The 16,046-nt window shown below is 45.5% G+C and overlaps 1 protein-coding gene across 1 annotated transcript in view; it reads right to left on the bottom strand.

Moving 5' to 3' along the window:
- The window catches only part of SNX3 (sorting nexin 3), a 28,410-nt gene extending 21,458 nt beyond the window's left edge, over nt 1-6,952 (bottom strand). Inside the window, exon 1 of the mRNA XM_024202605.1 lies at nt 6,637-6,952. Coding sequence (XP_024058373.1) covers nt 6,637-6,798 — 162 coding nt within the window. The 5' untranslated portion in view covers nt 6,799-6,952. The remainder of the gene's footprint in view (nt 1-6,636) is intronic.
- Between the last annotated feature and the right edge of the window lie 9,094 nt (nt 6,953-16,046).

The following is a 16,046-nucleotide window of genomic DNA, read 5'->3' as shown; positions in this document are numbered from 1 at the left end:
AGCCAACTGACTGACTTGAACATAAATTGATCACTCTAGAGTAAAGTGATAATCAGTTTGTTATTTCATAACTATCCTGGGATTTTGACTATGTTTGTATCAGCTATGGAATGAATTCTTTGGCACTAATTTGGTATATTTTCCAGTAGGTTGTTCACTTAGGGCTTAAGTGCTGGGTACAGCTGGAGACCCAAAAAGGAGTTAGTTGTTTACAGTTCCTTAATCCTGGAGCCAGTTTTTCCATCATCTTTGTCAACAACATAGTTTAGAGCAGCCCCAGGGCTGCTCTCCACTGCTCTACCTTGTAACTACACATTCCAGGTTATGTTGGACATTCATCTCTACATCAGAGAGGGCACAGAGATGGAAGTACCAGTTATGCCATTTGAATATTCTCCCATGCTAGGCTAATTTTCCATTGTGCAGTTAGGATTGCATTACAGGCACTTTGTGTCTAAATTGTGTGAGGAACTCCCAAAGATTGATATCAAGGAGTTGTAATCATTGCAAGTCTTTCAAATAGCCAGACAGCAGAGGCACAAAGTTACTTCTTGCAATTATAGGGCTCTCTGATGATGCTACAATGGTCACTTAGTTCAGAGAAACTGCTTCCTTTACAATTAAGTTTTATTTTCCTTAAAATAAAGCAGTTGACAATATCAAGTCAAGTTTTCATAAGGCTGAGTAGGGGGTGCAGATTTGTCCTGACAAAAACAATAAAAAAATAAATAAATAAAAAAATCAAACACCCCCCCCCCCACACACACACACACGAAAATCATGGAGCAGTCATAGTAAATTTAGTAACAGTTATGGGTTTTTGATAAAAATGACACTGGGATGTGGTGGGGGGGGGGGGCAGAAAGGGGAAGGAGATGGAGAGCGAGCCTGCCCCCATACTCACCCCTTGGGGCAGCTCCTGTGTCTCCCATCCCATGAGGCTGGGCCTGGCTCACTATTCTGGGCATTGTGACCTGGCACAAGTGGTTGCAGCACCACTCACTCAAAGTAGGCCTGGCTGGGGGATGGCTAGGCTGAATTTGTGTGAACAGTGCCGTGAACCCATGTGCCAGGTGGCAATGCCCAGAGTGGTGAGCCTGCTCCAGCCCCGTGGGATGGGAGCTGCCCCTGCAAGGTGAGTGTGTTAAAATCATGGACACAAAGACAAGACACGGACAAACAGGAAAATCATGTATCCATGGCATTTCCCTCCCAGCATCATGACACTGCTGCATCCTAGCTAGGACATCTGATATTACATGGCTTCCTTATTTTCTATTTGATGCTCTGAGTTTCGGGAAAGATAAATATGACAGTATGAAGTTCAAGCTGACAAGAATGTTTTTGGCAAGCTATCTAAAACAAGGAGGTATATGAAATATTCTGGTATCACATGCCTACTTGCCCTAGCAAATGTAACAATGATTAATTTTACTAAGTTCTAATCAGTATGGCACAAAACATTAGGAGTAGAAAACTGCATTTTACATACAAAGTAGAAGTATTTATATGAACACAAAACACCATTAAGACCTGCATTAATTTGTGTAAACCAAATCGAAGTGTTCAGAATCAATATAATGATGGAGCAGATAGCAGGAGCATTGAAGAAATGCAATTCAACGAAAGGTTTGGAATTCTTGGATTTTATATGATTCTGAATGTGGAGACAACACTGCAATATCCTGATTTTTAATGCAGGTAATAATTTAGATATATTTTTCTAAAGAAGACTTCATACGCATATCATTCAGAAATGAACAGATGGGTATATTTTGTCTGCTTCCCATTGTCCTGAAACGAGTTACTATTTTATAAATCTCTTCCCCTTTCAGAAGTTGAAATTCTAGTTATTTCTCTTAAGCTAGTATCCTATAATATATTTTCAATTCTGCACTTGCCTTTCAACAGTATGTTTCTAGCAAGTCTAGGAGAGAGTTGTGAATGCAGTTTTATTGTAAGTAAAGTAGTAAAACTTTCAACTAAGTAAAAAGCTATAGAAGACAGGAAATAAAAGGAAGTCACACATACAATTAAAAAAAAAAAAAAGCACCAAATTTGTTCCTCCTCTGCTAATCAGTGTTTTTGAAAAGCCTATAAAGGGTAAAACACAACACTGCTACAGCTGATTGTGTTAATGTTTCTGCTTTCTCTTGTGCCCTCTCCCCTCCAACACACACTAAAAGGAGGAACTTAACTAGAATTAAAGCCAACATGCTTCTAGCACGGAACTTTTCTTGTACAAGAAAACTACAACAGGAAGCACAGTTGAGTTCTTTATTTCTCTAAGATACACAATGTCTTGCAGAGAATGTATAAAGGCTAGACAACACTACATGTTCACTGCTTAGGGTACGTCTTCACTACCCGCCGTATCGGCAGGTAACAATCGATTTATCTGGGATCGATATATCGCGTCTTAACGAGACGCGATATATCGATCCCCGAACGCGCTCACCGTCGACTCCGGAACTCCACCAGAGCGAGCAGCGGTAGCGCAGTCGACGGGGGAGCCACGGCCGTCGATCCCGCGCCGTCTGGACCCCAGGTAATTCGATCCAAGATACTTCGACTTCAGCTACGCTATTCGCGTAGCTGAAGTTGCGCATCTTGGATCGATCCCCCCCCGCAGCGTAGACCAGCCCTTAGTTATGAAAGAATGCAGTAACATTGCAATACTATATTTCATACTGCAGAGCCCCACAAATATTGTTCAACCTGTTGGCATATCACATATACCAACAAATTTAATCCTCCTGGCATTAAATCTACAATGTAAACTCTTCTTGCCTAAGTCATTTCCAAAAACTGAAGTACTGGAAGCTGAATCATTGTCTCAGTAAGTTTAGACCATACCATAGGTGGTCAATTTCCATTAGGTTTATTTTTCTAAAAAAAAACCTGTACATTTTTTTTGAAGCATAGATTATTATCCACCTTAAGTGCTTAAGTCAATTGACAATGGGACCTATGCCCTTTTAAATATTTTACTCAACATCAAGTGGTACTGTTCAACAGGAGTCTGAACACACACAGCTTATGAAGAAACATCCTGAGCCATTGGTTAAGCATTCATAAATTCAAAGCTAAAGTGCTCACCGAGCTGTATACATCGTATCAGCACACCCATTAAAGACGTGTGCTTCAAGTACAGTCACAATTATTATTTTCCTGTCTGGATTTCAGGGGGGGGGGGGAGAAGAGGAGGGATACAAGTGCTGCAAGTATAGAACAAATATGAAATTCTACCACTTATTCGCCTCTAATGTCATGGTCAGAGCAATTGAAATGTTAAAAGTGGAAAGCTGATAGACAGTAAGACTACTATAGAGTTCTGTGTAGTCACAAAAAAGCATGAATGAGAACTTACAAATAAAACTGTTAGCTGAGAAGTGTTTGCAGAAACAGTTCCTTTTTTAATTTGTAGGTGCTGGAGGAATTTATTCTATGCTTTAAGAAACACTTGACGTTAATATTGGCAAGTAGGGTTATTAACACACAGTGGCTTTTAAGTATCAGAAATTTAAGCTTGCTAGAAATAACTTGATCCTTCCAACTGAAATTCAGCCACCAACTTTTTAGCTAGTTAAGTGAGAAACATTTTAAAAACAAGAGGCGGACAGGCTGTGAACTCAAAAAACTTGATTCTACACAAGCAGTCATATCAAACACTACCAACCAAAGCGTCCAAGCTCTCAGATAAAGTGTAGTTTAGGAGTAATTTTAACCTTGGATTCCAAACTCTAAGAGTGCCCTACTGTAGATAAGCTGTAAAAATTCATAAAAAAACTACTATATCAGGTCTCCTCTGCTGACGCAAGCTCTCTTGTATGTGTATGGAGAATTAAGCCATCAGCTTCTGCATAATTAAAGCTTTCATTTAAAGTTAAAGTTTCTAGTCATTGTTTGTGAAGATAGGTTTCAGAGTGGTAGCAGTGTTAATCTGTATCAGCAAAAACAACTGGGAGTCTTTGGGGCACCTTAGAGACTTAAGTTTACATGCATATAACACTTGCAAGGTTGACAATGTTATCTTCCTGTGTCTAGAGCCTGGCAGCTCCAGTACCACCATTGCTGCTTACCCAAACAGCAGCAGAGTAAAATTGAGAGAAATCATTAGTTTCATTTCTACTAATTATAACCCTGTGGGTAGTAGTGAAGCCATCAAGAACAGCTTCAAGCAGCAACCTGGAGTTATTCACAAGAGAGGATTTCTCTCCCACCCCAAGGGGGCGGGGGGAAAGACTGGGGAGGAGTACAGTAGCACAAGTTTATTCCTCTACCTCCCCAACAGTAGACAAGAGGCTATGGAGGGGAGGGTCTAGACAAGGCTCCTTTTACCATCCAGCATCTAGAAGGGGTAGAGCCCAACATAACACATACTACCCATTTACTACTCAAAAAGAGTTATGAGCAACTGAGCCCCAAAACAGAGTCTCGCGACAACACTCCAGTAAAAATCCTAGCACTCACCCTTTCCCTCTCCACCAAACCTGGCAGAAGGCTGGGTTTAGGAGAACACTGTCCCTTGCTGGTGGGACCCATTCCACCACCACCCCCTTTCCCCACTTCCTGTAAATAATTTTAGGCATCCAGCTAGTACTTTAAAAAAAAAAAAGAAAAGAAAAGGTCTTGCACTACATCAATATTGTAGGCAAAATCCACCTCCCATCAACTTCACTAGGGCCAGGATTTTACAGGTGTCTATGTTAGTTAATCCAAGTCAAGTGAGACCAATGTTTTAAGATAATAGTTCTGAATCAAAGGGAGTGAGGAGGGTATTCCATAGAAGATGCATCCAAACTCATAGGCATTTCAGAATTTAGGCTCCAGTACCTTTAAAATCCAATTTAGAGTGTAGTAGACATGCAGAATACACACTAGGTAACTGAAGTGTCAAATTCTACTTCTCCCCACCCGGTTTTATACACACCATTCATCATTAAAGATTAACTTAAATTGCAATTTAAGTTCAAGATTCAATATTTTGCTCATATGTCAAGGTGGGCACCATTTTCAGTTAGCATATTTCTGACTGGGGTTTGTTAAGAATTAATTCAGAAGATTAGGAACGTTACATCATGCAAGTTTACTTCAGCCCATTATTTTGATAGTACAAGCATAGACACTTTTAGACATTTGGTTTGGTAAGATATTTCAGTTTGATATTAGCATTACGTTGCTACTGTGCAACTCAACTGCTCCATTTACTAGAGCAACAACAACAAAAATCTAATTAGCACCCACATACATTAACACTTTACAAGACAGCACATTTTTTTTATTTGTAAATTGTCTCTTCATTGTCTTAGTCAAGAGCAAAAAGCCAGTTGCAGTTTTTACAGTATTTTATTTCCATCAATAAGCCTGTATCCAGCTCAACAGACCTCCCCCCCCCCCAAAAAAAAAAAAAGTTAACTCCTTTGCTCTGCATAAGGATGGGATCCACTACCACACAGCTCTAATACACTTCTCAGGAATAGCTTATAATCTAAAAGAAGTTCTAATAGAAAGAAGCATGCGAAGAGCCCCATTACACCAATAAAATATATTCAGTCATTACCATCATCCCTGGCAAACACACACCTACCAAACATCTGTATGCATATGTTAGCCAAGAAGATTACTGAAGGCCTGAGCTCCAGTTTCAGTAGCCTGACAAACTGTTGACACCCAGACATATACGACAAGCTGGTTGTTTTGGTTTTTTTAACTGTAATTTTATGTTTTGCATATCTTCCTTAAAGTGAACCTGACATCTCACTAAAGAGACAAGGTGGGTGAAGTAATACTGTTTACTGGATTAACTTCTGTGGATGAGAAATACAAGCATTGGAGCTTCACAGAGTTGAAGAAGAGCTCTAGGTAAGCTCGAAAGCTTGTCTCTCTCACCAACAGAAATTGGTCCAATAAAAGATATTACCTCCCCCACCTGGTCTCTCACATATCCCAGGACCACCACAGCTACAACACCACTGCAAACTTGTCACTAGCACAAATGAGACCCCTCTGCAGTGCACACCAGTTAGCAGGAGAGTTAGATAAGCTAAACCATAGGAAGGCCATCATCAAGCTTTCCCCTCATTCTATAAGGCAGAGTGGCTCACACTGGATCCAAGCCCCACTCTGGTCTCTCAGTGCCACCCCCACAAAAGGTGGAGAGGGAGGAAAGGAAAATTCATGTTTCCCCTTATGACATGTTTACACTACGAGCTAGGCGGAGGTTTAACACCTGGTGCGAACCCAGTGTAACAGCGGTGGTCTGATGCGCCAATCTAGGCAGCATCACCTCAGCTGCTCACGCAGGGCTCGTAGCCGGGGCCGGGGCCTAGGCCCGCCCGCCAGCACGGGCCCTCCCAGCCGCAAGATGGTGAATGAGACATGGCGCTACCGCGGGGGGTATCCGCAGCCCCAGCACGGCGCGCGGGGGTGGAGTCCGACCTCAGCCCAGCCGTGTCACGGTTACAGCCCAGAGGGGATGGGGACAAGGTCCAGCCTAGAGTGGGAGGGGGCAGAGAAGACGTTACCCCACGCACACGGCGGGGGAGGGGAGACGCAACCCTGGGGGGGGTCACTGGGCGGCAGCAACAGCCCCCCCCGCCCGCTGGCAGCCCCAGGAGACCATCCTCCCCTCACCTTGACCCTGATCTCGTAGGTGGTGAAGCGGCCCCGGCCGACCCCCACGGTCTGCGGGTTGCTCACGTCGATCTCGAGGAAGTTGCTGGGCGGCCCGTAGGCGTCGTTCAGGTTCTGCGGTTTGCTCATGAGCCGCCTGGTGTCCGCGATGGTTTCGGCCATTTCCCTGCCCGCCCGCGCCGGGTCCCCGCCCCTCCTCGCAGTCAGCCGGGACTTAGCGAGCCAACCCCACTCCCCTCTCGCCCTCTTATTCTCCGGCGAACAGCTGACTCCCCAGCTACGCGCAGCGACCCGGCCGCCGCCCGGCACGAGCGGATGCGCCCACCGCTCGCGCAGGGAATCCCGGGACTTGTAGTCCTTTCGCTGCCGCCGAACTCGCTCAGAGCTAGCACAGAAAGGGATGAGAAAACTACAACTCCCATGCTGCACCAGGAAAGGGCGCAACAGGCAGGACTCTGAAAAAATTATCTTCATAGGCCCGTCCGCAGAGGGAAATGAAAAGCAACGGGGGGCAGGGGGAGCAGGCCCAGATCAGTAATTGAGGCCCAATAATAGTTATGGGGAAACTGACAGGAACTTCACTAGCCCTAGGACTGAGTTCATAGTCTCTGCATTTGTGGGGAAGGGGGAGTTGCAGGCTCCTCGATCACTTCTCCTTTTTCATTTATAGGTAGGGTTGCCAGGCGTCCGGTTTTGGACTGGAACGCCGGGTTGAAAAGGGACCAAGATGGCTCTGGTAAGCACCGCTGATCAGGCCGCTAGAAGTCCAGTTGGCTGCAGCAACCGGCTCTGTGCGGCTCCCGGAAGCAGCCAGCACGTCCCGCCAGCTCTTAGGGGCAGGGGCCCAACCTAGAAACCGCCATACTGGGTCAGACTAAAGGTCCGTCTGTCCCTGTATCCTGTTTTCCAAAGTGGCCAATGCCACATGCCCCAGAGGGAATGAACAAAAGAGGTAATCATCATCCCCTGTCGCTCATTCCCAGCATCAGGCAAACAGAAGCTAGGGACACCATCCCTGCCCATTCTGGCTAATAGCCATTGATGGACCTATCCTCCATGAATTTATCTAGTTCTTTTTTGAACCCTGTTATAGTCTTGGCCTTCACAACAGACTCTGGCAAGTAGTTCCACAGGTTGACTGTGCGTTGTGTGAAGAAATACTTCCTTTTATTTGTTTTAAACCTGTTGCCTATTAATTTAGTTTGGTGACCCCTAGTTCTTGTGTTATGAGAAGAAGTAAATAACACTTCCTTGTCTATTTTCTCTACACCAGTCATGATTTTATAGACCTCAATCATATCTCCCCTTAATCGTCTCTTTTCCAAGCTGAAAAGTCCAAGTTTTATTAATCTCTCCTCATACAGAAGCTGTTCCATACCCCTAATAATTGTTGCCCTTTTCTGAACCTTTTCCAATTCCAATATATCTTTTTTGATATGGGATGACCACATCTGCATACAGTATTCAAGATGTGGATGTACCATGGATTTATATAGAGGCAATATGATATTTTCTGCCTTATTTTCTATCCCTTTCTTAATGATTCCCAACATTCTGTTTGCTTTTTTGACTGCCCCTGCACACGGAGTGGATGTTTTCAGCCACAGTCACTCCAAGATCTCTTTCTTGACTGGTAACAGCTAATTTAGACCCCATCATTTTATATGTATAGTTGGGATTATGTTTTCCAATATGCATTACTTTGCATTTATCAACATTGAATTTCATCTGCCATTTTGTTGGCCAGATACCCAGTTTTGAGAGCTCTTTTTGTAGCTCTTCGCAGTCTGCCTGGGACTTAACTATCTTGAGTACTTTTGTATCATCTGCAAATTTTGCCACCTCACTGTTCACCCCTTTTTCCAGATCATTTATGAATATGTTGAATAGGACTGGTCCCAGAACAGACCCCAGGGGACACCACTATTTACCTCTCTCCATTCTGAAAACTGATCATTTATTCCTACCCTTTGTTTCCGATCTTTTAACTAGTTACCAATCCATGAGAGGACCTTCCCTCTTATCCCATGGCAGCTTACTTTGCTTAAGAACCTTTGGTGAGGAACCTTGTCAAAGGCTTACTGAAAATCTAAGTATACTATATCCACTGGATCCCCCTTGTCCATGTGTTTGTTGACCCCCTCAAAGAATTTGAGCAGATTGGTGAGGCATGATTTCCCTTTACAAAAACCATGTTGACTCTTTCCCAACAAATTACATTAACTTGTGTGTCTGACAATTTTGTTCTTCACTGTAGTTTCAACCAGTTTGCCCAGTACTGAAGTCAGGCTTACCGGCCTGTAATTGCCAGGATCACCTCTGGAGCCCTTTTTAAAAATTGGTGTCACATTAGCTATCCTCCAGTCATTTGGAACAGAAGTTGATTTAAATGGTAGGTTACACACTAGTTAGTAGTTCTGCAATTTCACATTTGAGTTCCTTCAGACCTCTTGGGTGAATACCATCTGGTCCTGGTGACTTATTACTGTTTAGTTTATCAATTTGTTCCAAAACCTCCTCTAGTGACACCTCAATCTGGGACAGTTCCTCAGATTTGTCACCTAAAAAGAATGGCTCAGGTTTGGGAATCTCCCTCACATCCTCAGCCGTGAAGACTGATGCAAATAATTCATTTAGTTTCTCTGCAATGGCCTTATCGTCCTTGAATGCTCCTTTAGCATCTGGATCTTCCAGTGGCCCCACTTGTTGTTTAGCAGACTTCTTGCTTCCGATGTACTTAGCAAAAAATATTTTATTACTTTTTGAGTCTTTGGCTAGTTGTTCTTCAAATTCTTTTTTGGCCTTCCCAACAGTGGCGTATCCAGGTTCTAACATCAGGGGGAGCGAACACATAAAAAAAGGCGTCCCCCGACATATCAAATTACTAATTACATTATTTTAAATTTGTTATACATATTTATTTTGTACTTGTAAAACAATATGATTCTTGTGTTTTTATTTTAAGTACGTGAGCCCACTTGCCAAGTTTTATTGTCCTTGGGTCTGGCTTCCATCCCCTCTCCAACTGTTGCAGCTGTCTGGAGGTGCTGCCTTCCACACCTCACTCATTCACACCTCATTCATTCAACAGGGCAATTGATTAAGGGGTGAGGAGAAAACTTAGTCTATTCTTAGCAAAGGGACATTTTTCTTCTATCTTATTCTATCCTTAGAGGCTATAACATTATACCAAGGTTCAATGCAAAGTTTCTACATGAGGCTTTGATACAAAGTTTCCATATACCAAGGCTCATCAGTACAAGGTTTCTATATGAGGCTTTGATACGAAGTTTCATGAAAACCAAGGTCACACATGGGTAGACCCACTACAAGGTTATATGAAGAGGCACAATGTAAAGTCTTATGAAAATTATCAGAGATTTATCTACAGAACTTATCATTGGGGAATCATGGGGGGGAGGGGAGGCTGGCCCTGCTACTCTCCTGTTCTACAGGAACAGAGGTGACTCTAGGTACCAGAGCCATCAATCCATCACCTCTCTCCAGTGCGCCATTCAGTCCAAATAATAATAATAATAAAAAACTTTAAAAAACCCCTCCCAAATTCCATTTACTGCAGCAAAATGTCTTCAAAAGATCAGACAAAGGTATTACCAATGACATGTGCAGAATATCAACTACAAACCCATTCAGGAAGGCAGTGAGCAATTCCAAGTGGCTGAAGGCTTAGTGCAGAGAGGCAAGAGAGATGCTTGAGGGTCGAATTAGGTGTCTGGGTTTTATTGCTGGAGCCTACATTGTGCATAAAAGAACCTGTGGTGAGGGGTGCTGGGGAGCACCCCACCAACCCAGATATACAGGGGGACTGCATGATATGTGAGATGGATTCAGTGGGGACCAGGCCATCTTCTGTGCCGGCATGGGGGAAGGGGCTGATCCTGGATGTATTTTTAGTGCCGGGGGGGGGGGGGGGAAAAAAATTCCCCCCTCTTTGGGGGGAACCCTTGGGATGGGCCATGGGAGTGTGGTGCCCCCTAGTGGCTGGTTCCACTTACTCACAGCCAATGAGGTAGTTCCCTTGGCTCAAGGGGGTTGGTACTTGTGGGGCTACAGGTCCAGGGTACAATCTCTGGGGCAAGGGGTATTGTGAATATAGCATTTAAAGCAGCCAATCACCTGCTGCTAGAGAAAACTCAGCTGCCATCTTGGAAAGCGTGGGGCGCAGACATGAGCTCTGGAGCATTTCCCATTCTTTAGGGGGCATCTGCAGCTTAGGGGATGGGCTTCTACATAAGGCAACAGACTGGGTCTTGGGAGATGTAGGTTCAGTTCCTGCCTCTGCCACAGACTCCCTGGGGGGACCTTTGATGAGTCACTTAATCTCTCTGGGCCTCAGTTCCCTGTCTGTAAAATGGGGATAATACTCCATCCTCTGTTTGTTTGGAGTGAGGGGACCGTCTCTTACTAGCACAATGGGCCCTCATCTAGCTGGAGCCTCCAGGAGCTACCTTCCTAATACCAGAAGGGTTTTTTCAGACCTTATAGGCCCCCTTCCATAAAGGTGACCTGAATGAGTGGAACAAGAAGGGATCAAACCCAATACATGTGGGAGGTGGCATGGGTCTAGTGGATGGGGCACTGGACTTGGGAATCAGGAGAGCTGGGCCCTGATCTGAGCTCTGCCACTGACCCATTAAGTGGCCTTGGGCAAGTCACTTCCCCTCTCTGTGCCTCTGTTTTCCCTCCCAACCTGGGCCTGTCTTGCCCACATAGATTGCAGGCTCAGTCTCTTTCCATGTGACTATACTGGGGGTCCAGCTCGTTGTTACGGTCTCTCACTGCTCCTATAACACACATCCTGCAATGGCAGAATGCTTCTGAACTGTTCTAGTCCAGACCCAAGACAGCAGCATCTCCCCTGACCTGGGCCAAAGAGGGCCATGTTTCTGGAGGACCGAGTTCGCTGTGTCATCAGGGGCTCAGGGACGCAAGCAGGGGCCAGACACGTCGCACAAACTCTGCAGCCTCAGCGTGCCCAATAAAGATCTCTCTCCTACAACTCTGCCTGCCTCCCACCCATTAGTGTTGCTGAAACAAACCCAAGGGGTCATCGTTCCCCCTCCTTCAGCCCCCACTCCAAATGCCAAGGAAAACTTGATACTCAAGTGCATGGAGGGGTGTCAGAAGCTTGTCCAGAAGAAAATGACACCGCTCAAAAATTATTTGGAGGCACCTGTATCCAGTGGTGAGCTGGAGCCGGTTCGCCTGAACCGGTTGTTAAATTTAGAAGCTGGTTTAGAACCGGTTGTTAAAGAGGTGGGCAATTGGGAGAGGGAGGTTTTTCTGTCGTTACACGTGCGGCATCCATACACGCTGCCCTGAGCAGCATAGTAAGGGGGCGGGGCCGGGCCAGGGCTGGGAGGAGGAGTTGGATAAGGGACAGGGAGCAGTTGGAGGGGGTGGAGATTCTGGGGGGGCGGTCGGGGGGGTTGGGTGGGGGGGCGGTCCTGGAGGGTCTCGAGGGGGAATGGTCAGGGGACAAGGGGCAGGGGTTGATGGGTTGCGGGTTCTGAGGGGGAGCAGGGGGCTTGTACTCACTGGGCGGTTCCCTACCGGGTCTTTGGTGGCAGGCCCTTCACTGGCTCCAGATCTTCGGCGGCTCTGCAGGGCCCGCCACCAATGTGCCGCCGAAGACCTGGAGCAAGTCAAGGGCCCGCCTCCGAAGAACAACCCTGCCCTGCCCCGACTCCGCCCCCTCCCTGCCCCTATTGGACTCCTCCCCAAATCCCTGCCCCACGCCCCGCCCCGCCCCTATTGGACTCCTCCCCAAATCCCTGCCCCCTGCCCCGCCCCGACTCCGCCCCCTCCCTGCCCCATTGGACCCCTCCCCAAATCCCCGCCCTTGCCCCGCCTCTTCCCCAGCGCACTGCGTTCCCCGCCCCCAGGCTTGCCGCAAATCAGTTTCGCGGGGCAAGCGCTGGGAGCCAGGGCAGGGGAGAAGCAGAACATGGCGCTCAGGGGAGGAGGAGGAGGCGACGGAGCGGAGGTGAGCTGGGTGGGGGCTCGGGGAGCTGGGCTGGCCTAGGCTTTCCCCGTGGGCGCTCCCTCCACCCCCAGAGCACCCAGAGTCAGCAGCGGCAAGGCGCCACCTTTGGTGAATATGCTCAGTGGGGGAGCGGCCACTCCCCCTGCTCCCCCCTAGCTATGCTCCTGCTTCCTAATTATATTTTTACACTTCATTTGCCAGAGGTTATGCTGCTTTCTAGTTTCCTCAGTAGGATTTAACTTCCACTTTTTAAAGGATGAGTTTTTGCCTCTCGCTGCTTCTTTTACTTTGTTGTTTAGCCATGGTGGCACTTTTTTGGTTCTCTTACTATGTTTTTTAATTTGGGGTATATATTTAAGTTGAGCCTCTATTATCGTGTCTTTAAAAAATTTCCATGCAGCTTGCAGGGATTTCACTTTGGGCGCTGTACCTTTTAATTTTTGTTTCACTAGCTTCCTCATTTTTGTGTAGTTCCCCTTTCTGAAATTAAATGCTATGTGTTGGGCTGCTGTTGTGTTTTCCCCGCCACAGGGATGCTAAATTTACCTCTTGGTAAAGCTACATTCACCTCTTGGACCAGATCCTGTGCTCCACTTAGGACTAAATCAAGAATTGCCTCTCCTCTTGTGGGTTCCAGGGCTAGGTGCTCCAAGAAGCAGTCATTTAAGATGTCAAGAAATTTTATCTCTGCATCCTGTTCTGAGGTGACATGGGGTGCTGCCCTTGCCTGTGGCACAGGCACCGCCCCAAGCACCAGCTCCGCAGCTTCCATTGGCCAGGCCACCATGTCCCCCCTGCAGCAGTAGTGGGGGGCCCAAAACTGGACATAATACTCCAGATGTGGCCTCAACAGTGCCGAATAGAGGGGAATAATCACTTCCCTCGATCTGCTGGCAGTGCTCCTACTAATGCAGCCCAAAATGCCATTAGCCTTCTTGGCAACAAGGGCACACTGTTGACTCATATCAAGCTTCTTGTCCACTGTAATCTCCAGGTCCTTTTCTGCAGAACTGCCGCTTAGCCACTTGGTCTCCACCCTGTAGCAGTGCATGGGATTCTTCTGTCCTAAGTGCAGGACTCTGCATTCTCCTTGTTGAACCTCATCAGATTTCTTTTGGCCCAATCCTCCAGTTTGTCTAGGTCACTCTGGACCCTATCCCTATCCTCGAGCATATCTACCTCTCCCCCGACCTTAGTGTCATCTGTGAACTTGCTGAAGGTGCAATCCATCCCATCATCCAGATCATTAATGAAGATGTTGAACAAAACTGACCCCAGGACCAACCCCTGGGGCACTCCCCTTGATACCAGCTGCCAACTAGACATCGAACCATTGATTGAACTACCCATTGAGCCTGATGATCTAGCCAGGTTTCTATCCATTTTATAGTCCATTCATCCAATCCACACTTCTTTAACTTGCTAACAAGAATACTGTGGGAGACTGTATCAAAAGCTTTGCTAAATTCAAGGTATATCACCCGTCCACCACTTAACTGGCTCTGTGGATACGGGAAATCTCATCATAGAAGGCAATCAGGTTGGTCAGGCATGACTTGTCCTTGATGAATCCATGCTGACTGTTCCTGGTCACCTTCCTCTCCTCCTTGAGGACCTGCTCCATGATTTTTCCAGGGACTGAGGTGAGGCTGACTGGTCTGTAGTTCCCTGGATTCTCCTTCTTCCCTTTTTTAAAGATCTGGTTTCTCTCTCCATTCAATTAAAAAAAAAGTGGCATCTAATATTTTTGTGTATGATAAATCAGGAAAATAAACTGTCCCCTCTTACAATTGAATTCTGACAACAGATAAGAACTCAACAGCTTTCTTCTTTACACTCTGTCTTCGGACTGACACTCAAGTTTTCTTTTTTTCCTGCTTCTTCTGACACAGGTCTTCTGAGAACTGTGGAGACAATTGTGAGGGAGTGAATGCTTCAGTACCAGTGTGTCAGTGCTTAGGGTAAGTGAGTGGTAAAAGTGATTAGCTAGGATTTCTATTCTCTAATTTTTCAGTGGATTGAATTTATCCACAAGGATGTTTTTGAATTTGATTAGGTCCATGAGCTTCTGAGGATGAACTATTTATGGTTGCTTCTTCTTGTCTGGAAACTAGAAGGGTTCTCATATCAGCTTGGAGAAGGTAGTGGTCATTCCAGGAGAAGAGAAATGTTTTTTGTGTTCACAGTCTCCACATCTGGTCCACAATTCAGGTCTAGGGTATGATCAGCTGTGTTTGTAGGTTCACCAGTTATCTGGGAGAAAAGAAGACTTTAGAGTGGAACCATGAAACCCTGATTTGCTACATTATTACTTACTTTACACAGAAACTAAGTTGCCTTGGCATACATACAAGAGGAAACTTATACCATAATATTCCTAATATTATGTATTAATATATTATTAATCCCCTCAATGTGTTTTTACAGTAGTAGTCTTTAAAAAAAAGTGTGTGTGGGGGGGGGAGAGACAACAATCCAGTCACATTTAATAAGAAAGGAAACCAAACTTCTTTATTAGCCACTCAGGATTCTCCAGCATTCTGACAGCTGCCCAAGATGACACATCTGGCTGAGGATTCTTCACAATCATGGAGAATGCTGACTCAGAGGAAGACCCAAAAAAAAGCATAATACACTGAATCGATTGCACAGAGTGTCGTGGAAAAATGAGTTCTCGATCCCTGCACTAGACAGCAAATGCTGAGGCATAAGGTTTGAATGCCCTTATCCTGTCCTCATCTTTCAAAGAAAAAAAATAAACTAACAGACACAGAGACTATAAAATTAGAAAAACTGTATTTACTCAACCTCATCCATTCCCACAGGAATAATTCCCAAATCTACCTCTCTGTCCCTTACTTCTCTCACTTGGTCCATTCTCATATCTCCACCTCTCTCTCAGACATCTCCTCCAGGATGTGCTCTAGGCTCTACTTTAACTTTCACCTTCTGACTCTTTGATGTGTAAATTACACCAAATTAGACTCTTGGATTTAAGGAGGTCTAAGGCGTCTAATTTGACTAGTCTATATATGTAACCCTTCTGTCAGGTGGAGCCAGCAGCAACTAGGACCGGGTTCAATATCTAGCGATTCCTTTTCAACAATAGAACATAGAACCAGCTCGAGCCCCAACCCAGTAACCTGGGAAAATTAAACACCACCCCACTCGCAAGCAGAGTCGGAGTGTAGAAAACAAAATAAAACAAAAAACAAAAACACAACTTTTAATGAAAGGAGAGAAGTCACCTGACATTAATTAGGGAAAGTGCTGCAAGCAAGCTTCATAAACAAAACTGTGAGCAGGATACCCACCCCTGAGTGCATGGGGCAGAGTCTTCTTCCTCATATTCTTGAGTTCTACAACCAAGAGTTCCTTTACTGTGCCTCTCTCTGCTCCCTCA

Source organism: Terrapene carolina, unplaced genomic scaffold (assembly GCF_002925995.2).
Source record: "Terrapene carolina triunguis isolate 2854851 unplaced genomic scaffold, T_m_triunguis-2.0 Scaffold42, whole genome shotgun sequence".
Taxonomy (NCBI): Eukaryota; Metazoa; Chordata; order Testudines; family Emydidae; genus Terrapene; species Terrapene triunguis.
The sequence above is the reverse complement of the archived record's forward strand: the minus strand, read 5'-3'. Positions and strand labels throughout refer to the sequence as shown.